Genomic DNA, 26,395 nt, shown 5'->3' with positions numbered 1-26,395 from the left:
GAAGACAGCTAAAGTCTAAAGTCAGAATTCAGAAGCAACAGAGGTAAAAAGGTGAAAGTCCAATGTCAAAATTCAAAATTTGATACTCAAACATCGAAAATCGGAAGTCGAAACTACAAACTATAAAATCGAAAACCGAGGACGAAGATTGAAACCAAACTTAAAAATCAAAAATTGAAATTAAGAGTATAGAACTTGGAAGTGTTAGAGCGACGGTGGCATGTCAACAAGAGAAAGTCAAAATCCGGTCTTTAAAAGTCGAAAGTTGAAGATCAAAATCAAAAACACGCAAATGGGTAATCGAAAAACCAAACGTCAAAAATATGAAACTGAAAAAATTAAAAGACAAAATAAATACGATTCAAAGCACAAGTTAGAAGTCCAAGGTCCACAATTTAGAGTCAAAAGCCAAGACAAACATTAAAACTCCAAAGTTAACAGTCGAAAGTTCAAAGTCTAAAGCTTAAAATCAAAAGACGAAAGTCCAAAGTGCGAAATCCAAAACCCAAAGCCCAAAATCCAAAGTCCAAAGTCCAATGTCCACAATCCAAACTCTAAAGTCTAAAGTCTAAAGTCTAAAGTCTAAAGTCTAAAGTCTAAAGTCTAAAGTCTAAAGTCTAAAATCTAAAGTCTAAAGTATAAAGTCTAAAGTCTAAAGTCTAAAGTCTAAAGTCTAAAGTCTAAAGTCTAAAGTCTAAGGTCTAAAGTCTAAAGTCTAAAGTCTAAAGTCTAAAGTCTAAAGTCTAAAGTCTAAAGTCTAAAGTCTAAAGTCTAAAGTCTAAAGTCTAACGTCTAAAGTCCAAAGTCCAAAGTTCAAAGTCCAAAGTCCAAAGTCCAAAGTCCGAAGTCCAAAGTCCAAAATCCAAAGTTCAAAGTCCAAAGTACAAAGACCATCGTCCAAAGTCCAAAGTCCAAAGTCCAAAGTCCAAAGTCCAAAGTCCAAGTCTTAAGTCTTAAGTCTAAAGACTAAAGTCAAAAGTCAAAAGTCAAAAGTCAAAAGTCAAAAGTCAAAAGTCAAAAGTCAAAAGTCAAAAGTCAAAAGTCAAAAGTCAAAAGTCAAAAGTCAAAAGTCAAAAGTCAAAAGTCAAAAGTCAAAAGTCAAAAGTCAAAAGTCAAAAGTCAAAAGTCAAAAGTCAAAAGTCAAAAGTCAAAAGTCAAAAGTCAAAAGTCAAAAGTCAAAAGTCAAAAGTCAAAAGTCAAAAGTCAAAAGTCAAAAGTCAAAAGTCCAAAGTCCAAAGTCCAAAGTCCAAAGTCCAAAGTCCAAAGTCCAAAGTCCAATGTCCAAAGTCCAATGTCCAATGTCCAAAGTCCAAAGTCCAAAGTCCAAAGTCCAAAGTCCAAAGTCCAAAGTCCAAAGTCCAAAGTCCAAAGTCCAAAGTCCAAAGTCCAAAGTCCAAGTCTTAAGTCTTAAGTCTAAAGACTAAAGTCAAAAGTCAAAAGTCAAAAGTCAAAAGTCAAAAGTCAAAAGTCAAAAGTCAAAAGTCAAAAGTCAAAAGTCAAAAGTCAAAAGTCAAAAGTCAAAAGTCAAAAGTCAAAAGTCAAAAATCAAAAGTCAAAAGTCAAAAGTCAAAAGTCAAAAGTCAAAAGTCAAAAGTCAAAAGTCAAAAGTCAAAAGTCAAAAGTCAAAAGTCAAAAGTCAAAAGTCAAAAGTCAAAAGTCAAAAGTCAAAAGTCAAAAGTCAAAAGTCAAAAGTCAAAAGTCAAAAGTCAAAAGTCAAAAGTCAAAAGTCAAAAGTCAAAAGTCAAAAGTCAAAAGTCAAAAGTCAAAAGTCAAAAGTCAAAAGTCAAAAGTCAAAAGTCAAAAGTCAAAAGTCAAAAGTCTAAAGTCTAAAGTCTAAAGTCTAAAGTCTAAAGTCTAAAGTCCAAACTCCAAAGTCCAAAGTCCAAAGTCCAAACTCCAAAGTCCAAAGTCCAAAGTCCAAAGTCCAAAGTCCAAAGTCCAAAGTCAAAAGTCAAAAGTCAAAAGTCAAAAGTCCAAAGTCCAAAGTCCAAAGTCCAAAGTCCAAAGTCCAAGTCTTAAGTCTTAAGTCTAAAGACTAAAGTCAAAAGTCAAAAGTCAAAAGTCAAAAGTCAAAAGTCAAAAGTCAAAAGTCAAAAGTCAAAAGTCAAAAGTCAAAAGTCAAAAGTCAAAAGTCAAAAGTCAAAAGTCAAAAGTCAAAAGTCAAAAGTCAAAAGTCAAAAGTCAAAAGTCAAAAGTCAAAAGTCAAAAGTCCAAAGTCCAAAGTCCAAAGTCCAAAGTCCAAAGTCCAAAGTCCAAAGTCCAAATTCCAAAGTCCAAAGTCCAAGTCTTAAGTCTTAAGTCTAAAGACTAAAGTCAAAAGTCAAAAGTCAAAAGTCAAAAGTCAAAAGTCAAAAGTCAAAAGTCAAAAGTCAAAAGTCAAAAGTCAAAAGTCAAAAGTCAAAAGTCAAAAGTCAAAAGTCAAAAGTCAAAAGTCAAAAGTCAAAAGTCAAAAGTCAAAAGTCAAAAGTCAAAAGTCAAAAGTCAAAAGTCAAAAGTCAAAAGTCAAAAGTCAAAAGTCAAAAGTCAAAAGTCAAAAGTCAAAAGTCAAAAGTCAAAAGTCAAAAGTCAAAAGTCAAAAGTCAAAAGTCAAAAGTCAAAAGTCAAAAGTCAAAAGTCAAAAGTCAAAAGTCAAAAGTCAAAAGTCAAAAGTCAAAAGTCAAAAGTCAAAAGTCCAAAGTCCAAAGTCCAAAGTCCAAAGTCCAATGTCCAAAGTCTAAAGTCCAAAGTCCAAAGTCAAATGTCCAAAGTCCAAAGTCCAAAGTCCAAAGTCTAAAGTCCAAAGTGCAAAGTTCAAAGTCCAAAGTCCAAAGTTCAAAGTCCAAAGTACAAAGTCCAAAGACCATCGTCCAAAGTCCAAAGTCCAAAGTCCAATGTCCAAAGTCTAAAGTCCAAAGTCCAAAGACCATCGTCCAAAGTCAAATGACCAAAGTCCAAAGTCTAAAGTCCAAAGTCCAAAGTCCAAAGTCAAAGGTCCAAAGTCCAAAGTTCAAAATCCAAAGATCAAAGTCCAAAGTCTAAAGTCCAAAGTCCAAAGTCAAAAGTCCAAAGTCCAAAGTCCAAAGTCCAAAGTCCAAAGTCCAAAGTCCAAAGACCAAAGTCGAAAGTCCAAAGTCCAAAGTCCAAAGTCCAAAGTCTAAGTCTTAAGTCTAAAGACTAAAATCTAAAGTCAAAAGTCCAAAGACAAACTTCCAAAGTCCTATGTCCAAAGTCCAAAGTCCAAAGTTCAAAGTCCAAAGTCCAGAAGCAAAACTCCAGAGTTCAAAGCCTAAAATTGAATATCGAATATTGAAAGTCAAAATTTGAAAATCAAAAATTCAATATCGAAAATTGGAAATCAAAAATGGAAGATCGAAGATTGGAAATTGAAAATCAGAAACCGGACATTGAGGGTCGAATATCGAAAACCGAAAATTGAAAATGTAAATTCAAAAATTAAGAATCCAAGTAACAACATTTAAACGTCCAATCGAACGTTTAAACAAGTCCAAAATCGAAAAACGAAAAGCGAAAATCAAGGAACGAGAATTGAAAATTGAAGGTCGGAAATCGGAGATTGAAACCGAAAACCGAAATGCAGAAAAGAAATTGGAAATGAAAAATTGGAGATTCAAAATAGAAAATCGAATATTACAGAACAAAAATCAGAGAGCTAAAACCTAAAAAAAATCTGAAATCGATTATCAAAATCAGAAACCAAAAAACTGAAAATTTTAAATCGAGGAGGAAGAGCGAACATCGAGAAGAAAATTCATTACCGAAAAATGAAAAATCCAAATTTAAAAATCGAATACCAAAAATTGAAGAATATCGAAAATCGGAAGTAGACAATCTAAGATTAGTAAAATCTAAAATAAAAAATCCAAGATCGGGGATCAGCAATTTAAAATGGAAAATGGGATTTAATATCGAGAGTCAAAAATTGAAAGTCGAGAATCCAAAATTGAAAATCGAATAGCGAATATCAAAAATCATAGAATCAAAAATCTTGAATAGAAAATCAATGATGAAAAATACAAATTCACATTTTGAAAGTCCAAGACCTAAAAATTAAAAATCGAAAATTGAAAACCATAAATCGAACTTTGAAAATCGGATATCGAATATCCAAAACGTAAATTCAAAAATTGAAAATTGAAAACCAACAACCAAGAATCGACAAAACACGAGGTTGGTCGACAAACGACTATCAAAAATCAAATATCAAAAATCAAAACCCAAGAAAGAAAATCAATGACAAAAAATCAAAACCGAAATTAAAAAACCGGGAATTGGAAATCAAACATTGAAAATCGAATATCGAAAACTAAAGATCTAAAATAACTAATAGAAAATCGAAAATAGTAAACCCAAAAATTGAAAATCGGATATTAAAAATCAAATCAAATCAAAAAATTGAAAATTGAAAATTGAAAATTGAAAATTGAAAAATGAAAAATGAAAATTGAAAATTGAAAATTGAAAATTGAAAATTGAAAATTGAAAATTGAAAATTGAAAATTGAAAAATGAAAAATGAAAATTGAAAATTGAAAATTGAAAATTGAAAATTGAAAATTGAAAATTGAAAATTGAAAATTGAAAATTGAAAATTGAAAATTGAAAATTGAAAATTGAAAAATGAAAAATGAAAATTGAAAATTGAAAATTGAAAATTGAAAATTGAAAATTGAAAATTGAAAATTGAAAATTGGAAATTGGAAATTGAAAATTGAAAATTGAAAATTGAAAAATGAAAAATGAAAATTGAAAATTGAAAATTGAAAATTGAAAATTGAAAATTGAAAATTGAAAATTGAAAATTGAAAATTGAAAATTGAAAATTGAAAATTGAAAATTGAAAATTGAAAATTGAAAATTGAAAATTGAAAAATGAAAATTGAAAATTGAAAATTGAAAATTGAAAATTGAAAATTGAAAATTGAAAATTGAAAATTGAAAATTGAAAAATGAAAAATGAAAATTGAAAATTGAAAATTGAAAATTGAAAATTGAAAATTGAAAATTGAAAATTGAAAATTGAAAATTGAAAAATGAAAAATGAAAATTGAAAATTGAAAATTGAAAATTGAAAATTGAAAATTGAAAATTGAAAATTGAAAATTGAAAATTGAAAATTGAAAATTGAAAATTGAAAATTGAAAATTGAAAATTGAAAATTGAAAATTGAAAATTGAAAATTGAAAATTGAAAATTGAAAATTGAAAATTGAAAATTGAAAATTGAAAATTGAAAATTGAAAATTGAAAATTGAAAATTGAAAATTGAAAATTGAAAATTGAAAATTGAAAATTGAAAATTGAAAATTGAAAATTGAAAATTGAAAATTGAAAATTAAAAATTGAAAATTGAAAATTGAAAATTGAAAATTGAAAATTGAAAATTGAAAATTGAAAATTGAAAATTGAAAATTGAAAATTGAAAATTGAAAATTTAAAATTGAAAATTGAAAATTGAAAATTGAAAATTGAAAATTGAAAATTGAAAATTGAAAATTGAAAATTGAAAACTAAAAATTTAAAATTGATATATTTAAAATCAAAAACGAAGAGTTGAATCGCAAATGTACGGCCGGAAGCTGAAATTTATGAACAAGAAGTCGAATTGTTTGTACCATTGGGCAGTTCTATTAGTAGGCTTACTTAAACAGGTTTGTTGCACGTCTCGTCAGTACTCAGTGAGGTAACTGCTTTAGTCGTAAGCTCTAAAGTTGACTGCATATTATTCAAATAAACTACTATCATAAATCAAAAATGACCAATTAAAGTTAATGGCTTTCCAGCAAACATCGCTCGACATCATCGAGTTAGCCCGGCTTAGAGTAGCCAATTTATGCATCAAAGAAAGTGGCATCCCGAAGGGAAGGAACATTCCCATTTAACTTGCAGCAGCAGCCAGGAAGCGGTTCATCTTTTCGCAAACAACCAGCTCCGACATAACACTAATCCTAGCTTCCCTTCGGCGCCGCCCCGCCCACATGGTATCAGTCTAGAATTTTCCGGCCAGAGTGGCACCAAAGTTCAACTTACAGTTCACGAAGTGATTAGCGGAAGTCATGTTGACATCAACTGGCATCAGATTGCTCAAATCGCTGGCTGCCGCCGCAACTGCATCGGCCGCACTGCTCGACAGGAACTGATGATGATGGTGGTGGTGATGCTGCTGCTGTTGCTGTTGCTGCTGGTGCTGCTGCTGGTGGTGGTGTTGCTGTTGTTGGTGCTGCTGCTGCTGCTGATGATGATGGTGATGTGTGGCGGCATTGCAGGCGGCAGTAGAATTGTGCGGCTGTCCGTTGCTGGCATCCGGACCGGTCGTCGTCGAGGCCGATGTCGTTGTCGGAGCTCCTACTGTGCTAACAGTGCTACCCGACAGGATGCCACCGTTCGATAAGGAGTCCACACCGTTCGGATTATGATGGTGCTGCTGTTGCTGTTGCTGCTGTTGTTGTTGCTGCTGGTGGTGCATCATATCCGGATTACCACCGTTCAGTGTCAGATTGCCGTTCGGCAAACCGTTGGTGTTGTGACCGTTGCTTACGGCAGTTCCATTGCAACTTCCGTTGGTGCCGTTCGAAACTGGGAAAGACAGTGCAAGAGAGTGAGAGAGAAGGAGAAAACGAAAGGATTATTAAGCATTCAAATCATGAACGGTTACGTGTACGCATCAGCGACGGTGGCCACGAAGTGGAACCTTTGGACATTAGCTAACAAGGTCTTACCGCCGCTTTGAGCCGAGTTCAGTGCTTGCATCTCCCACATTTGCTCCTGTCGGATGTCGTCGTGGTAGTCCTAAAAGAGATAAAGTGGGTGGTGAGTGAAAAAGGATTAAATGTCTAACTAAGGGTTTGGACGGCAGACGGTGGTCTGAAAATTCGATCTGACGTTATTAAGTTTAATAACTGAGTTCCAGCAGCAGCAGGAGAGTGGAAATAGCTGGCAGGAATGGAATTTGTTTCATTTAATCTGTAAATCGAATGAAAACCGTTTAAGTTGAAATCCACAGATGGCATCACCGGGTTAAGGTATTGCATTGCATAACAGGATAGCGATATGGGACGACACCGTCACTCAATTTGTTTTCTAGTGCTAAATGTAAACCACTAACGAGCATGTTAGCGCAAACGGGAACTTCGAAGTCGTCGTTTATGTATGTTTTTGCAGAGGGGCGTAAGGATGCATCATATGGCGGCGAAATGTTCTGCGGTTCAGTAACCCAGACTGGTTAAGGGATTTTCTGGTTTCAGAAATTCCGAGATGGTACAGAAACTAGCACTTTATCGTTCCTAAACCACGACGGGTGGTGGAAGGGAAATACAAACCAAAACGAAGAACGTTGTTCTCTGAGCAAGAAAAACAAAAACGAAATAAATTGATATTTCTTCCCCCGGAGGATTCCACCTATCGGTCGGATGGATATGTTCTACTATGCATGTAATTGCATGGTCGGGTGGTGGTGCATGCGAACGAACGTACGATGGACTGAAAGAAAATTTCCGGATCTTCTGCGCCGGCAAAAAAGCCGGTCGGTAGCACGATGATTGAAAAGAGAAGAACTACAATATAACTACCAGTAACAGAAAACAGTAAGCAAGGTTTGTTGCATCAATACATCGAAATATACCTGTTCATTTGGTGAACGAACGAACGAACGAACGAACGAACGAACGAACGAACCGAATCTCGAAGGGCTGTTCCCATTTCATCCTGGAGCTGGTAATTAGCCGACTGTACACGTTCATTCGGAAAGTATTCATTAGTGAAATGACTGTGAAATTGAAAGTCTGATTTTTCATTGTCGGGCAACCGCCGGCTCGTTATCTGCGGTTTTTGGTTTTGTTGCTATTTCAATTTCCTGGCCAGCTAGCTGGCAGGGTATCGACCGAATATAAGTTGAACTATGGTATGGTGATGTCTGGAGATTTAAGACCTCAAAAACTAAGAGTTATTTTACTGAGTTGTCGAATTTTCCAGAAAAAAAAACTAATTAACAATTGTGGATTGATCCACTTCCAAGGGGAGAATGCAATTATACGTTTTAATTAACAATTGTTTACACAATTCTTTTATAGTTGATAGTAGAGGTAAACAAAGCAGGCGAAAGTTGGGAAACTACAGTGTGCTGGCCACACCCCAAGAATGTCGGACGATTGTGCAGCGAAATTTTCTTTTTTTCCTATGAAAGAAACTGTTGACCAACCAGACTGGTCTATAACTGGAATATAACGGTGGTTTCAACAGCTTATAAAAACAAAGAACTGAACCCACCAAATATACAGCATAACCTTAGCAGCTACAATATTTTTGTACAAATATTCAGCATCAGAATGTTATAACTTCAATCGAATGAATGTTTAACAAAATGAGTTCTATCACACTTAACACTTTAACGTTAATTGGATGAACTGAAAACTTTCGATATAGGTTAAAAATACAGGGTGTAATATCTGCACTTCACTTCAGGGGGAGATTAAGGACAACATTTGACGAGAAAAATCCTTCTACCCATCCCATTGATCAATGCTCCATCGCTACAGAGTTATTAAACATTTTGAGTAGTCGGTTTTGTTTGCCTTCAACTAGCTCTGGTAAAAAACTATGCCAGCTAGCTCAATTCTGTTACTTTTATTAGAAAGCTGAAAAAAATTTTGTATGGAAAACTGTTCTTAAACCTCCTACTTCATGAAATTTAGATACTTCCTAGAAGCAAAAACAATGAATAGTGTTTCTCGAGGTTTTTTTTTCTATCAAATTTCTCCTGAAATAGTGTGATAAAACTGATTGCTTTTATTTACCAATTAGAAGCTCTGGTACCGTTCTACAATTCCTTCTTTGACGTAAAACGCCGATCTCTTTTAGTTTCGTTACACAATTTCATTTTAAACACGTATAGTTTTGGGTGTTGAATTAGTACCTGAAAACTGTACGAACCCATACATCATGCATAGCACACTTTACTACCGCGTGCGACGGATACAACCTGACACCTATGGCTTCGCTAATTATGTAGCACCCAGCAGGAATATGGTTGTAGATTTTCTGACCGTCGGCTACCAAATGCAAGTAAAGCAAAGCAAAGCCTAGGTGCTACATTCCGTTATCGAAACTTAACCTTCTGTTTTGATGCGACAGACTTCGCAGCCAGCTGTTAGAGTACAGGACAATTGCAGGGCCAGTTCCTACGAGCCTATTGACTCTAACTGCCTCTTCCAGCGGAGATTGCAAGTACGTGAACTAAAAATCCAGAAGTGTTTGTTTTTTTTAAACGGATAAAACATCATCATCATCATCAAACAGAGCATCATCAACAAATGGCGTCAGCGATTGGCAATAAAGTTTTGCGGTTCGTGGGAATTGACCATAAGACCAGCAAAAGGCAAGTTTGGGCAGTCTGGGGCGTGCTGAACCGGATAAAAATGCATCCTTTATTTATTGTTGTTGTTTTTCATAAACTGATAGGGAAAATGGAGCGTCTGTGTGTACCTACGGACGTCATCTGCTGGTTTAGATCTTACTTAACGAAACGAAATTTATGTGTCAAAGGTGGATCTACTGTTTGCAACTGCTTCTCCAATCGATCTGGAGTTCCACAAGGCAGCAACCTGGGCCCGCTTTTTTTCTCAATTTTCATAAACGATGTCGCGCTTTTACTTCCGCAGGACTGTCGGTTGTTTTAAGCTGACGATACAAAAATCGTTGGAGTCATCACGTGCCAAAGCGACTGCGTGGAACTACAGGAATATCTGAATGCTTTTGTGAACTGGTGTGCAACAAACTATCTAACATTAAGTGTAGACATGTGCAACATAATTTCGTTTCACCGAAAGCGTGCGCCAATCGAACCTAACTACACTATTTCGGGCCACTGCCTCCTCCGTGTGCAATGTGTCAAAGACCTGGGAGTGCTCCTAGACAACGAGCTAACATTCAGGAACCACTATCATCTCAAGAGCTAACTGCCAGCTAGGATTTATTTTCAAAATTGCCGATGAATTTCGTGATCCTCTCTGCCTTAAAACGCTCTATTGCTCTCTTGTGAGATAGGATCGAAACTAATGCTGTTGTTTGGTGCCCATTTCACGCCAACTAATGCAACAGAATAGAAACGATGCAGAAGAAATCTATCCGCTACGCGCTTCGCCATTTGCGTTGAAGTGACCCGCTGAACCTGCCATCATACGAAGATCGCTGCAGACTTCTTGGTATTCAGCCTTTGGAGTTGAGACGACGAATTGCCCAAGCTGTCTTCGCTGCGAAGCATCTATCCAATCACGTGGACTGTCCTGCGCTACTGGAGCAGTTGAATATAAATGCTCCTGTTAGGCAGTTACGTCAAAGGAATTTTCTGTACCTAGAGCCGCGGAACCGCCAATTTGGAGTCAGAATTATAAGCCAACGTTTCAATGAAGTGTTTGAGTTATTTGACTTCAATGTTCCAGTTCATGTTTTTCGAGAGCGACTAGTCAATGTTTTCAATAGAAGCCAGAATTATTTTATTCATTAAGACAAACAGTCAGATGGATTCTTTATAATAAATAAGGCTATTACAAATATTTTATAAAGTTTTTGCCCTTCCGGTTTTGGGCCACTGAAGGGGGGGTCAAAAAAATAAAGAGATTTTTTTAATCGAGCAAAAAAAATACTGATTTGAGGTATTTTTACTTAAAGTTTAAACATGAATACCAAATCTTTTCTTGCTTTTAATATAGAGTAGGGCGGGGCATAAGTGCGATGTTTGAAGTAGTCATCAATTTTCGTGAGATATAAAGAAGGACAACAACATAATATATTTTATAGTGATGCAGTAACTCAATGTCTTCACATTCAACTATAAATCATCTGCGGTAATAGTGTTTTGCAAAATAAATTCTTCCTTCTTTTCTGAATCTGCACTTGATTCGAACTTTTACCCCACTAGCGGGGCAAAAGTGCGAATATTGCGGGGCAAAAGTTCGAAGCTAGAATTCACGAAATTAGCCCAGCAGTAGCTACCAAAACCATATTATCTTCAATCTGCGTTATGTTTCGGTAAGGAATATTCTCAATTTGCACCTTTTCTATTTTGCGCTGGTGTATTGCAGCCTCCGTGTGATCGAAACTTTTCCAAACGTTTGTTTTTTGTTTCATCAGCGGAAACACATTGTTTTTCTTCGGCCAACATCTGTAGAGCACACAGTTTCCTGCAGATCTTTCATTTCTAGTATCTGTAATATAGTGCCTAAGGCTATATATAATTAGCTATACATTTTTGCCTCGTCCATGAATCGAACTTTTGCCCCGTCCGTGAATCGAACTTTTACTCCGCTAGGCGCTTGACGGAGTTAGATTAAATTACGGAAAAGCGAAATATATTTTGTAAATCATTTTCACCGTATTTTCAAAACAGATATGTGAGTGATGTAAAACGCTGCTACAAATATTCAACAAGTAATATCCTCCTGTTGATATCGTATTTGCTGTCTAACGAAAAATTACATCAAAACCGCTCTAAAATAACATTTGCACATAACTCAGCAACTATGCCTCGTAAGCAACCAAAGTTTACGTTAGATTCAAGCTGTCAAAGTAGTCATCCATCCATGCCAATGTAGAAGATTTACTCGGAATCAGCACCGATAAATCATTGAATCGCACTTTTACCCGCATCGCACTTTACCCCTCCTTACTCTATACGTTATTATTTTCCATGCGAAAGTCTACGAAAAAATACAAAAACAAAAGAAAAATTTTTCGGCCTATTTTTGGAAATTCCTTATTCGAATTGTCATTTCTGTTTCGTGCTAGAGGCATTAACTCAACTCGTACACTCATTTTTGGAGTTTTTCAGACTGTAGAACCCACAGACAATTGATTTTATGAAAAAAAATTAACTCATATCCTACAAATTATTTTTTCCCCTCGAGTTTTCAAGTCAATTTCCAAGGGAGGGGTGACAAAAACAAGTGCAATGGCCTAATAATAATAATAAATAATATGTGATAGATTGTGTTCATCGCACGCGGTAATCTAATGTGCTATGCGTGATGTATGCACTCGTGCAGTTTTCAGATACTAATTCATCACCCAACACGATACGTTTAATACAAAATTGCAACGAAACTAAAAGAGATAGGCATTATACGTCAAAATACGAATTGAAAAACGCTACCAGAGCTTCAAATTGGAAAATTAGAGCAATCAGTTTTATTACATCTTTTTAGGAGCAATTTCATAAAACGCCTTGAAAAACATTTATTTCAACAGACTAATCTCAAGTTTTTAGTCTTGACCTTGAAATGTGGTCATACATATATTAATATTTTTTTGAAACGATGGTTCTACAATTGATGAAGGGACGGTAGGGGAAAGAAATGAAAATTTTTGGTGAAGAAGGGGAAGAGCGGAAAGGAAGGGGGGGGGGGGGCGGGGGGTATCGGTAGCTATGCTTGACAAGTAGTCATTTTGACTCCTACCTTTTGTCCAATGCTGGAAGGTGCATGGATCGAACCAAGCTATAATCTGAGATTATAACCGGATTCGAACCCACAACACCCGTCCTGGCCCATTCGTGACTTCGAATTCAAACCCAAGTCCTCGCTCAAGCAATAATTTTAGTTTTATTGCACTCATGTGCTGGTATTTGAGACCAAATTTTGATCATGGAAACCATCCCAAGTAGCACATTTTTGGCACTTTTAGTTGAAGAAACTTATTTACGACTGAAATTGGTTCTAAATCAGTTGCCACAACTGATTTATAACAACTGTGCTAGTAGGGATCATAAGAGTGTAATAAAACCTTCATTTTTTCTTGGATGGGCTGAGAGGCGCGTGAATGCTAATCACCACATCTGGATTGATCCCTCATTTTTTTGTTGTGTCTTTAACGTTCATTAGTCGTTTCACGTTACTTTTAAGATTTCTGACATTTTACATCGTCTTTTTGTCTCTTTTCAGCGATTGGTTTTCCTCTTTTATGGTCTTTGTGACGTCATTTAGAATTTCTTGGCTCTACTTTGCTATCTGTTTGTTATCTCTTCTTTATCTTTTCTATTATAGTCGTTTCGTCGTTTTGTATTGTTTTTTGTTTTGGAATTTTACTTGTTTGATTTTATTTATCGTATTTTTGGTCGTTTTTCGTCTTTTAACCTACTTGTCTTCACTCCTTCGTCATATTTGCATCGTATTTCCGGTGTCTTTAAGTTACTTATTTGTTTTTTCGTTGTTCTTTGGTCGTACTTCTGTTATCTTATCGTTGCCTATCCATCATATGTCATTCCTTTGCTACCTCTTCTTTGTATTTGTCGTCTCTTTACCATCTCTCTGTTGTATTTTTGTTTGGTCTTTTTATGATCTTTTTGTTATTTTTGTATCGTATTTTCGTTGTTTTTTGTAACTTTTTTCAGTGGTTTCTTACAGTTTTTCGTTGCGTCTTTTTGTAGTGGTGCGTGTGCGTCTGTCTGTTGCCATTTTGCAGCCTTTAATCTGATTTTTTTTGTCATCATCTTTCGCCCTGTGTGTCCCCAAGACAACAAAAATGTTTTCTATTTTCGTCGTCTTTCTGTAGTACATTCGCCATCTTTTCGTCGTCCTTTTTACATGTTTTATCATCTGTTTAACGCTTTTGGAGCAGTTTTGGCGTCTTTTCGTCGTCTTTTTAAGTTTTTATCATATTTTCATGTTACTTGCATTATGTTTGTGACGTTTTTATGTCAACTTTTCATTATATATTTGCCATCTTTTTAGTCCTGTTTTGTTATCTTTTCATCACATTATCATCATTTTCCGCTGTCTCGTCGCCGTCTCTTCATTATCTTTTCTACGTATTGTAGGCATCTTTTCATCGCTTTCGGAAAACTTAAAGGCCAACAATTTTTAATTATCACGTAGGTAGCTTTTCGTCTTTTCGCTGTTTTTCCACTACCTTTTTGTAACTTATTTGTCTTTTCTCCATCTTATCGTTATCTATCCGTCATATCGCTACCTTTTCGCTATTCTTTTTGTCATCACTTTGTTGCCTCTTCTTCATACTTGTCATCTCATTTCCATCTACTATGTCGTATTTTTGTTGTTTTTTCATGATTTTTTGCCACCTTTCCATCCGTCGTATTTTAACGTCCAATTTTGGTATTTTTGTAGCTATTCTGACGTAGGACTACGTCTTTGATTTCTATTCTGTCTACATACATGTAACGAAAAGCGGTTATAGTTTGCACGCTTATAACTAAGTCATCCGTCAATAGATTCTAGAGATATTGGTATCAATCGATTGGAAATTTTTCAAAAAATCCATTACAACACAGTAGATTACATGTATCCCTAACAGACGTTTAATAATTGAGAAAATATTAGACGACTAGTGATCATTTCATTATTTTTCATTTTTTCGTCTTCCCACGTCAATACTTCCCTAGCACGGATGACAGAAATATGTAGGAGATGAGCTATGGATTAAGCTTCCTTATGATTGTATTTAATTTACGCCATAGCTGTTGCTACTTCCACGTATAAGGCAACGAAGACATCCAAATTCACCAAGCGAGACGCCAACAAACCGAAAAATTCATCGACTCATACGCCAGCGAACGATATGGTTTTGGCTGCTAAGTCTTTTGACGCGCATCGTCATTCGATCACGACACATCAGCAGGAAAGGTTGTATTCTTTCAAAAATTCAAGCTGTTGTGCTACCAGAGAAGATCGAAATGAAGGCCCAGATTTTCAACCAGACTTATCAAGTACCACAAACCGTCCTTTTTAGGACGAACGAATTCATTTATGAAGAGATAAAAATGTTCGTTACTAATCGTAATGAAATTTCCCACCTTTTCAGGAGCACCATATAAATTAGCTGAATTAGATGAAATTATGAATTTCTCACATATAAGAACACATTCCTTTAAAGCGCAACTTGGGTATCTCTATATATGAATTCAAACAAAAATCACCGGCTTTAGCTTTAGGCTTTAGGAGACGAATTGTTCTACATTCGTAGTCCTACCTCAAGCTTGCGCCCTTGCCACTAGGCATGGACCCTTATACTTTTTTCAGCGGATTCTTGCAGTTTTTCATTGCGACTTTTTGTCGTCATTTCGCCGTCTTTGCTTCGTTTTTTCTGTCACCTTCTTTCCATCATCTATCGCCCTCTATGTTGTCATGACAACAAAAACGTTGTTTTTTCCCTATTTCCGTCGTTCTTTTGTCGCCTTTCAGTAGTATATTCGCCATCTTTTCGTCATCCTTTTTGCATGTTTTATTGTCGCTTTTGTCGTAATTTTGGAGTATTTTCATCGTATTTTCACGTTACTTGTGTCGTATTTTTGTCGTTTTTCGTCAAGTTTTTATCATGTTTTCGCCATCTTTTTATCACTATTCCGTCATCTTTTTCATTACATTTTCGCTGTTTGTCCTTCTGAACACTTAGGACACGGTTGACTGTTTGATTGCTAGTTTCGTTTCCCGTCATTCGCTTCTCTTTGCCCTATTTTATATTATAATATTTATATTTATAATTGAAAGTTACAGGTCATTCTTCTTCATTCTTCTTTTTCCATCCAATTTTACCTTTTTTTGATCCAACTTTTTCCACCATCGTCGATAATCGTTTTTTCCATTTTCTTCTATAGGGTCTATTTTTCCTCTTTAGCTTTTCTGGGTTTCTTTTTTCTCTTCTGATTTTACTTGTTTTCTGTTTCGTTTTCCCTTTCTTGTCTCTTTCTCTTCCGTTTTCCCCTTTTTGCTGTCACGTTTACCCTCCTTTTTGTCTTGTTTTTTCTTTTTTGAGTCCGCAGTTTCTTACTCCTTGTCTTTTTTCTCAATTTTCCTCTCGCATTTCCGTTTTTCATTTTCTTCCGTCTCTGTCGTGCTCTCTCTTTCTTATGTCTCTCTTTTATTATGTTCCTCTCTTCTGTCACGTTTTGTTTTTCTTTTTCAGTTCCTTTTGTCCACCGTTTTCATTTTTTCTCTCTTTTTCTGTTCTCGTTTCTCATGCTCCCGTAGTTTTTCGTTTCTTTTCCTCCTTATTTATCCCTTTCTTCTCATTGTCTATCTGTTTTCTCCATCGTTTTTCTTTCTTTTCTCTACCTACCCTCTGTCCCTTCTTTTTTCGGTCTAGTCTCCTCTTTATTGTCTCTGTTACCCTCTTTTTTGCCTTCATTTCCATCTCCATCATCATCCATCATATCCATTAGCAGAGGTGGCATAAACCGCAGCGCAAACCAAAAGACACACATTCTTAAACAACACAACACTCGCCATGCGGTGTGTGTTCGCCCACAAATTCCCTTCAGTGTCTCTTTTGCTAAACGCGCTCTTTCGTGTTTTACGTGCACCAGGAAAAGGCAGTCGCAAACGCAGAGTGATAAATTTGCTGCGTGCTTTACCTCACCAAGAGCCGCACTCTGCGCGGCTGGATTGTACACCCTGCGCTGGGTCAGTTGAAGTGGTGTGATTGAAAAAAACATTTTTTCTGTTGCGTCGCCTGATTCGTACTAACTTAGCATAGACCATTTTAGTTGTTCAGTGCAGCGTGTATTTTCACTTTTAAAAGGGCAGAAAATTTGTAAATACAAAACAATTTTTTGCTTTAATTCCGCACGGAGTGTGGCAAAGGGCAGCACCAAGTGCTGTTTGGATGATCACTCACTGGGCGATTTTCACCGAGTGCTGTCGATCGCTCCCACTCCGCTTTCGCTCGTACGCTGTGTGCATATTAGCTGTAGAGGTGTGTTGCCGAATCGCTCTGTGCGACAAGGCATAATATTGGAACATTGGGCACATAGTGTGAGCGAATGACAGCCCTGTCCATTAGAAATATTTTGAAAAGTTTTTGTCCCTCCGGCGTTGGGCCACTGAAGGGGCGGCGAAAAAAAACAAAGAGAATTTTTTAATCGAGCAAAAAAAATGGATTTTAGGCATTGGATAAAATTAGATAAGTTTTCTTCCTTTTTAAGTTTAAGTTTTTTTTAGGTTTCGTATTCTACTAAGACGCTCCAAAAACTTCAGTCAAAAAACTTCACTCTTTTCTTTCATTTTTTCATTCTTCCAGTAACGTTTTCCCTCCTTTTTGTCTTGTTCTTTCTTTTTTCAGACCGTTGTTTCAGCTTTACTCTTTCTCGTTTTTTTCTCTCTCTTTGTCTCATGTCTCTCTCGCATTATGTTTTTCTTTTCTGTCACGTTTTGTTTTTCTTTTCCATTCCCTTTTGTCTTCCGTTTACATTTTTTCTCTCAATTTTCTTCATTTAGTGTTCTCGTTTCTCATGCTCCCGTAATTTTTCTTTTTTGTTCCACTTTTTTTATTTTTTTCTTCTCATTATCCATCTATTTTCTTTCTCATTTTCCTAGCTTTCTTTATCGTTTTTCTTTCTTTTCTCTATCTACCTTCTTCTTTTTTCTTTCAAGCCTCCTCTTTTTTACTTTTTTCCACATTTTTCTCTTTTTATGTTCCGTTATCTCGTCCATTGTATCACGGTTTTCGCTTTCTTTTTTCTTTTCTTTTTATTCCAGATTTTCTTTTTTTTTATCTCTGTCGCGTTTTCCTCTGTTTCTGTCTGGTTTGTCCAGTTTTTCACACTTTTTTTCTTTATTGCTCCTTTTTTATGGAGAGCTACAAGCGATAAACAGCCTCAGGATCCATCAGTCAGTCAGTCAGTCAGTCTCTAGACAGAATAAAATCTCTAGAGCAGAAATATGCAAATTTAAGAATTTAACGTTCTGATAGTCTAAATACCGTTTAAAAACCCGGAGCACATGTCAAAGTCAGTTTCCCCACGCTAACGGCCTCCTCAGAAGACCATTTGCATTCCAATTAATTTGCTCCCTCGTCACTTTTCAAATTGACGACCTCCTGCAAAAGACATAAAATCGCAGTGTCACGAATCATATCAGCAGTTGAGCCAGCCAGGTCCTGTCTTCTACAGCCGGCGCGGCCGGCAAGCGGAAACAAACGGCAAACGGCCGCTGGTGATTTCAGGTTGTTTATCTCTTCCAGTCGTCGTCGTCGTCGTCGTCGTTGGCCAGGCACATTTTTACGATGATCATGATTCATAATTCATTAGATAAATGTTTTCCACTGTCATGCTACCGACCGTGCTCTGGTTGGCGCCGGACATCGCGAAGACCGGCCGGTCAATCCACGTTTTCCCGGTGAGAGCTCGCGAAGGTAGTACCTAGTCTTCTCCATTCAGCACAAACTTGTTGAAAAAATAGGAAAATGTTTCTGCAGTAAAATTGAAAGTGCTGGTAATTAAAAGAATTTTTGTGTCCTTATGTAGAACCTCTTGGCTCGCCTGGGTTAGGATCAAAAGATTAAGAATTTCCTTTTGTGCCGTCAAAATATATTAAAGGGTGCCCAAAAAAAGAGGGTAATATTAAATAATGAATTCGGCAACGTCCTTGCCGCTGGGAGGTCAAAGCTTGACACAGCTTGTGCTGACAGTGCCGATGGGAAGCAAGGTAATAATCTATTTTTGTCGACAGTATTCAACTCTCACACGCCGGTACTTTGCTGAACTTTCCTTCTTATTAGCTACGGGACCCCGGTTTCATTGCAAAGATTTTATAAGAAGTACCCAACTCAACCCGACAAGCACGCCAATGACACATGGCGCATGTCCCATCATATGGGGCAATGCGTTGGAGTTTTTATTTCACCGGCTGCGGGGCGCAAATGGACGATAAATTTGGCTCGTAACCTGCTACTGATCGCACGTAATTACGTGGGGCGTCCTGTCCGTCGCAGCACCACCCCACCGAAGTCCTTGCGCAAGGTAACAGGTGTTGAAGACTTTTCTCGCCTGTACTCCCACGGATAGCACAAAGGTGCTACCCTTGTTGCCAAATTGATAATAATTATCATCGAGATAAATATCTTCACAGTTTCCCCAAAATCTCCGGTTGGTTGGTTGGTGGCGACGACGTTACACACAACCGTTGTCACACAGACGAAGCGAACAATTATGCTAAATTGAATGATTATAGCTGCGTCCTGAGCTTCGGAGCGACACTCTAAATGGGAACTGGTTGACTTGGAAATTGAGTGAGTTTTAGCATAATCTCTAGTGTGTCAGTTTTTATCCTCGTATAGAGGCATACGATTCGGTCAAAAATAAATATTTTTAATAGTGTTTACTTATTTTGGGTAACAGTGCTTGAAAACTGTTTCACCGGTACTAACAGTGTATCGATGTTTCGGAAACGATAGCAAACAGGAGCCAAGGCTGTTATGTATCAGTTTTGTGGTTGAAATAGAAAATTAATACAACAAACAAATGACACGTCGGAGCGAACAAATTGCAATTGGGAAATCATTTACCTTGTTCTTTGTTGTCGGGATGATTATGAAATCGTAATTAGGCTACGCGTCTGATCGTCCGAGCACCGCATGCCTTTGATGCCCGCGTAGAACAGTATTATTTTGGATTTCCTAATCCCAGGATAAAACTGGCTGATTAATCGAAATTATAATTCCGTTCCGAACCAACATCACCAAGGGGCCAATTTGATTAATAAACGTCCGCTTATGTTTATCTTTGAGATTGCGCATTGTTATCTAAATTAGTCCATTCGAATGTCAGAAGATGCCAAGGCTAGGTCAGCTGCAATTAGCAGATGCTAGCTTTGGCAAACACTTGAGGTAAATAGTAACCGGCAAATATTATCTAGACAGTTCTGATGGTAAGCTTTTTTTTTCAATTCCATGATGGGATCACAACGTATGCTTGTGTGTGCACCGATGTTGAAATAAAGGAAAACGAACAAGTTAGAAGCACCAACATTGGCAGTCGGTTTCGATGTTTACAGTTTGCGCTCAAAACAAGCGAGTACTTGCCGGGAAATCTTCACCACCGCCCGCGGGAACGATAAACCAGCAATCCCAAACTCGATACAGCACTAGCACAGGTGCAGGTGACCGAATTCCGCCATTCACTGCGTTGAACTTCGGTTACTGCAAAACCCGTCGCTTTTGATGTTTATCACTGGCAGGTTCTGGATGGTTTTCCTTTTCCGTAAAAATTGAACCTGTTAAGGGCTGGTGGCTCCAACACTCCCATCAAAATCCAATCCTTATTCTCTCCCGTCATCGTTTTTTATTTGAAAAATTAGGTGAAAAATGTGAAAATTTGAAAACAATTTTAACTAAAGATTTAGTTTCAATGTAATTTGCTGGTCTAGTTTCCTGGGTCAGCGAAAGGGTTGCTACTAGCAAACCGATACGTATCACCTGTCTGGTTTCCCATTGCAACTCTTTTTGTCCCGCACACTAGTTTAGCGTGCCAGTATGAAACTCAATGCCAACGAAAATCGTGTTTCCCGTTGGACCAGGAGCGTACAATAGTTACTTCATTTTATTACATACCAACTACCAACAATTGCGTCCATCCGAACTGAAATGCATTCCAGCAACGTATCCGAACGTATTCCCATCCCGGCGAATATGAAAAGTCACACTCGCTCAGGTCGTTTAACCTCGAACACGCAAAATTGTAATTTTGCATGCAACTTTTCATATTTCGTGGTCTTGTGTTTTCGGTCGTCGTTCGCTGAGATGGCTTCCACCCTTATAAGGTACAACTTTTCCTCGCTGAGTAATCATCAAACAAACCGCATTGTTAGTTTTTGGTTCGTCTATTTCTTGGGGCTGCCATCTGCTGAGTCGGTTCAGGCGAATGGGCAGATCTCGCGAAATTGTAGCCACTCCGACTGCTGATGGTCTTTTGAGGTTGCATATTCGGTTTGAATGCTAATCTAAAAGTCAATCTTCGTTTCGAATACGTTAGTTTTTCATTCACATTTCTTATTTCTCATTTTCCATTTCTCATTTCTCATTTCTCATTTCTCATTTCTCATTTCTCATTTCTCATTTCTCATTTCTCATTTCTCATTTCTCATTTCTCATTTCTCATTTCTCATTTCCCATTTCTCATTTCTCATTTCTAATTACTCATTTCTCATTTCTTATTTCTCATTTCTCATTTCTCATTTCTCATTTCTCATTACTCATTTCTCATTTCTCATTTCTCATTTCTCATTTCTCATTACTCATTACTCATTTCTCATTTCTCATTTCTCATTTCTCATTTCTCATTTCTCATTTCTCATTTCTCATTTCTCATTTCTCATTTCTCATTTCGCATTTCTCATTTCTCATTTCTCATTTCTCATTTCTCATTTCTCATTTCTCATTTCTCATTTCTCATTTCTCATTTCTCATTTCTCATTTCTCATTTCTCATTTCTCATTTCTCATTTCTCATTTCTCATTTCTCATTTCTCATTTCTCATTTCTCATTTCTCATTTCTCATTTCTCATTTCTCATTTCTCATTTCTCATTTCTCATTTCTCATTTCTCATTTCTCATTTCTCATTTCTCATTTCTCATTTCTCATTTCTCATTTCTCATTTCTCATTTCCCATTTCTCATTTCTCATTTCTAATTACTCATTTCTCATTTCTTATTTCTCATTTCTCATTTCTCATTTCTCATTTCTCATTTCTCATTACTCATTTCTCATTTCTCATTTCTCATTTCTCATTTCTCATTTCTCATTTCTCATTACTCATTTCTCATTTCTCATTTCTCATTTCTCATTTCTCATTTCTCATTTCTCATTTCTCATTTCTCATTTCTCATTTCTCATTTCTCATTTCGCATTTCTCATTTCTCATTTCTCATTTCTCATTTCTCATTTCTCATTTCTCATTTCTCATTTCTCATTTCTCATTTCTCATTTCTCATTTCTCATTTCTCATTTCTCATTTCTCATTTCTCATTTCTCATTTCTCATTTCTCATTTCTCATTTCTCATTTCTCATTTCTCATTTCTCATTTCTCATTTCTCATTTCTCATTTCTCATTTCTCATTTCTCATTTCTCATTTCTCATTTCTCATTTCTCATTTCTCATTTCTCATTTCTCATTTCTCATTTCTCATTTCTCATTTCTCATTTCTCATTTCTCATTTCTCATTTCTCATTTCTCATTTCTCATTTCTCGCTGTCTAAAAAGATAAGAGGTCCCCCCCTCCTAAAGTGGGAAGAGGTCTCAATTCACCACAGAAAAAAATCTTGTCTCCAAAAATACCCACATGCCAAATTTTGCTCCATTTGCTTGATTAGTTCTCGAGTTATGAGTAAATTTTTTTTTCATTTGTATGGGAGCCCCACCCCCTCTTAGTGGGGGGAGGGGTCTCTGACAATCATAAGAACCTTCCCTGGCCCCAAAAACCCATATATGGAAATTTTCTCATCGGTTCAGTAGTTTTCGATTCTATAAGGAACATAGGGACAGACAGACAGACAGACAGACAGACAGACAGACAGACAGACAGACAGACAGACAGACAGACAGACAGACAGACAGACAGACAGACAGACAGACAGACAGACAGACAGACAGACAGACAGACAGACAGACAGACAGACAGACAGACAGACAGACAGACAGACAGACAGACAGACAGACAGACAGACAGACAGACAGACAGACAGACAGACAGACAGACAGACAGACAGACAGACAGACAGACAGACAGACAGACAGACAGACAGACAGACAGACAGACAGACAGACAGACAGACAGACAGACAGACAGACAGACAGACAGACAGACAGACAGACAGACAGACAGACAGACAGACAGACAGACAGACAGACAGACAGACAGACAGACAGACAGACAGACAGACAGACAGACAGACAGACAGACAGACAGACAGACAGACAGACAGACAGACAGACAGACAGACAGACAGACAGACAGACAGACAGACAGACAGACAGACAGACAGACAGACAGACAGACAGACAGACAGACAGACAGACAGACAGACAGACAGACAGACAGACAGACAGACAGACAGACAGACAGACAGACAGACAGACAGACAGACAGACAGACAGACAGACAGACAGACAGACAGACAGACAGACAGACAGACAGACAGACAGACAGACAGACAGACAGACAGACAGACAGACAGACAGACAGACAGACAGACAGACAGACAGACAGACAGACAGACAGACAGACAGACAGACAGACAGACAGACAGACAGACAGACAGACAGACAGACAGACAGACAGACAGACAGACAGACAGACAGACAGACAGACAGACAGACAGACAGACAGACAGACAGACAGACAGACAGACAGACAGACAGACAGACAGACAGACAGACAGACAGACAGACAGACAGACAGACAGACAGACAGACAGACAGACAGACAGACAGACAGACAGACAGACAGACAGACAGACAGACAGACAGACAGACAGACAGACAGACAGACAGACAGACAGACAGACAGACAGACAGACAGACAGACAGACAGACAGACAGACAGACAGACAGACAGACAGACAGACAGACAGACAGACAGACAGACAGACAGACAGACAGACAGACAGACAGACAGACAGACAGACAGACAGACAGACAGACAGACAGACAGACAGACAGACAGACAGACAGACAGACAGACAGACAGACAGACAGACAGACAGACAGACAGACAGACAGACAGACAGACAGACAGACAGACAGACAGACAGACAGACAGACAGACAGACAGACAGACAGACAGACAGACAGACAGACAGACAGACAGACAGACAGACAGACAGACAGACAGACAGACAGACAGACAGACAGACAGACAGACAGACAGACAGACAGACAGACAGACAGACAGACAGACAGACAGACAGACAGACAGACAGACAGACAGACAGACAGACAGACAGACAGACAGACAGACAGACAGACAGACAGACAGACAGACAGACAGACAGACAGACAGACAGACAGACAGACAGACAGACAGACAGACAGACAGACAGACAGACAGACAGACAGACAGACAGACAGACAGACAGACAGACAGACAGACAGACAGACAGACAGACAGACAGACAGACAGACAGACAGACAGACAGACAGACAGACAGACAGACAGACAGACAGACAGACAGACAGACAGACAGACAGACAGACAGACAGACAGACAGACAGACAGACAGACAGACAGACAGACAGACAGACAGACAGACAGACAGACAGACAGACAGACAGACAGACAGACAGACAGACAGACAGACAGACAGACAGACAGACAGACAGACAGACAGACAGACAGACAGACAGACAGACAGACAGACAGACAGACAGACAGACAGACAGACAGACAGACAGACAGACAGACAGACAGACAGACAGACAGACAGACAGACAGACAGACAGACAGACAGACAGACAGACAGACAGACAGACAGACAGACAGACAGACAGACAGACAGACAGACAGACAGACAGACAGACAGACAGACAGACAGACAGACAGAAATCTATTTTTATTGGTATAGAAGGTTTATTCTATCTCCGTTATCTTTCGGCTTTTCTCCTTTTCTTGTTATTCATCCTTATTTGTTGTTCAATCCTTTTCCTTTTTCCTTGGTTTTTTCTTTGATCCCTTTTCTTCTTCTTCTTCTTTTTCTTGTTCTTCTTCTATTACCTTTATACTTTCCCATTTGTTACTTTAACTGTCCCATTTGTCGTTTCGGCTTTCTCATTTCAAATTCCCAATATCTGCGTTCATCACTTTCATTCTCCATTTTCTTTTCCCTTTCTCATTTTGTTTTTTTCTTGTACAGTAGGATTTCGAATTTGGCAACAAAGGCGTGTCGCCAATGTTGCCAAAATCGAAACCGTGCCAAAACAGAGACCCTTTTTTGATAGGAAAAAATGGAATATAAATGCGTTAGAAATTGACTAAATGTTATTAATCAACGATTGCAACCCATGGATGTTCACAAAATCCGCCAAGAGCAAATCCGTGCGTTTCAATTAAGTTTTTGGCGACCTGCGGTAAGACGTAGTCCTACGGCAATAAAAATATTATTGTTCGAAGCATTCTTGAACAGCAAACTTTTTTTTTATGAACACACTTAGGGCAATATTTTTTCGTCAGTTTCAAGTATGAATGCGGAAACTGACTGATATTTAGGCATATTTTTGGAAGTTAAATATTTTGTGTTGCCAAAAACGGATACTTTTGTTGCCAAAATCGTCTATCGAGACACCGTTACTTGATGTAGCAATTGTTCGTGCGCGCTTAGAATATTACTTTTTTCGTGTGATTTTTAAAAGTGTATCGTTAATTCAAGCTATCCGTCGATAAGTGATATTGCATGGAAGTGAAAAACACCAAAATCTGATCAAAATCGGTGAATAATCAAACGCAATTGTGTTAAAAGTGCTCCTGCTGCATTGCTTTGATAGCAACAGCTTAACGCCATTGCATTGTTTACCTAACGGCATCAACATTTTTCGGTGTTTATCGTGACTAAAATATTTGCAAAAATCTACTGTGTGTGCTTTAGTGTCACACATCAAAACCCGGTTAAAATCAGTGTAAACCCACGGCCGGCTAGTGTGATAAACGTAATTCCTTACGTTGCTGTGAATAAATTCATCGCAGCCGTATTGTATACCGTGCGTGTATTGCGGCCCAGTGAGTCTGCTGTGCAAAAGCAACTCTCGACATAGCATTGTCTATCAGCTGTCGGTACGGTCCATTGAGTGTTCGTTGCCGCGGTGTTCGAGTTGTAGGAGGTTTCTTTAAAAAAATATATATACCACTCAGTGAAAGTTTTCGCAAATTGGTAAAGTGTCTACTATGCAAAGCGATATGGAAAGAAGGCAGTGTGGACATTGTCAGATGCCGATAAACGATTTAGAGCCGGTGTGCTGCGGCTTTTGTGAAACTTATTACCATATTGGGCAGCAGTGTTGTGGTTTCAACGGTCGCGCTCATAAAGATTTGTTCGCTCAAGGCAAAGCCATCTATATTTGTCCACTATGTAAAGACGAGTTAAACGGCAGGAGCATTCGTGCGTATGTAGCAGAGAAGATGAACAATGTTTCAACCGCGACGTCAAACACAATACTGCCTGAGCATTTCCAACAACTGTGTGATACGGTTGGGTCACTCAGCGACAAAGTGGATCGTTTGATGCTTTCGCAAAACCGCAATGAGCAATCCAATGCACCTGAATGGCCAAAACTAGGAGTCAAACGTCGACGCTGCGATAATGAGCTAGCTGTACGTGAGGCCGCTGATCGTGGCACTAGCTCAATCGATTTCAGTGACTTATCGGTGCAATCTATTCTACCGGCTCCTCCATCGCCCCGTTGGTGGTTGTATTTATCCGGGTTTCACCCGACAATTACCGATGTTGACGTTAGTAAAGTCGTTTCCCGCTGCCTTAATTTTGATAACGATGAGTCAATCGACGTTGTCCGTTTGGTACCTAAAGGGACAGACACTTCGAAACTGTCGTTTGTATCGTTCAAAATTGGTCTGGACCCGTGCTTCAAACAAGAGGCGTTGATGCCATCTTCCTGGCCATCTGGATTATTGTT

The 26,395-nt window shown here is 37.9% G+C and overlaps 1 protein-coding gene across 1 annotated transcript in view; it reads right to left on the bottom strand.

Annotated features, from left to right (window-relative positions):
* LOC128744298 (RNA-binding protein asd-2-like) overlaps positions 1-26,395 on the bottom strand; it is a 162,346-nt gene that overhangs the window by 18,680 nt on the left and 117,271 nt on the right. Inside the window, exons 5-6 of the mRNA XM_053841170.1 lie at positions 6,718-6,784; positions 6,026-6,571 (exon numbers count right to left, since the gene is read on the bottom strand). Coding sequence (XP_053697145.1) covers positions 6,026-6,571; positions 6,718-6,784 — 613 coding nt within the window. The remainder of the gene's footprint in view (positions 1-6,025; positions 6,572-6,717; positions 6,785-26,395) is intronic.

The sequence above is a fragment of the Sabethes cyaneus genome, chromosome 3 (genome assembly GCF_943734655.1).
Source record: "Sabethes cyaneus chromosome 3, idSabCyanKW18_F2, whole genome shotgun sequence".
Lineage (NCBI taxonomy): Eukaryota > Metazoa > Arthropoda > Insecta > Diptera > Culicidae > Sabethes > Sabethes cyaneus.
This window is presented reverse-complemented; position numbering and strand designations above follow the sequence as displayed.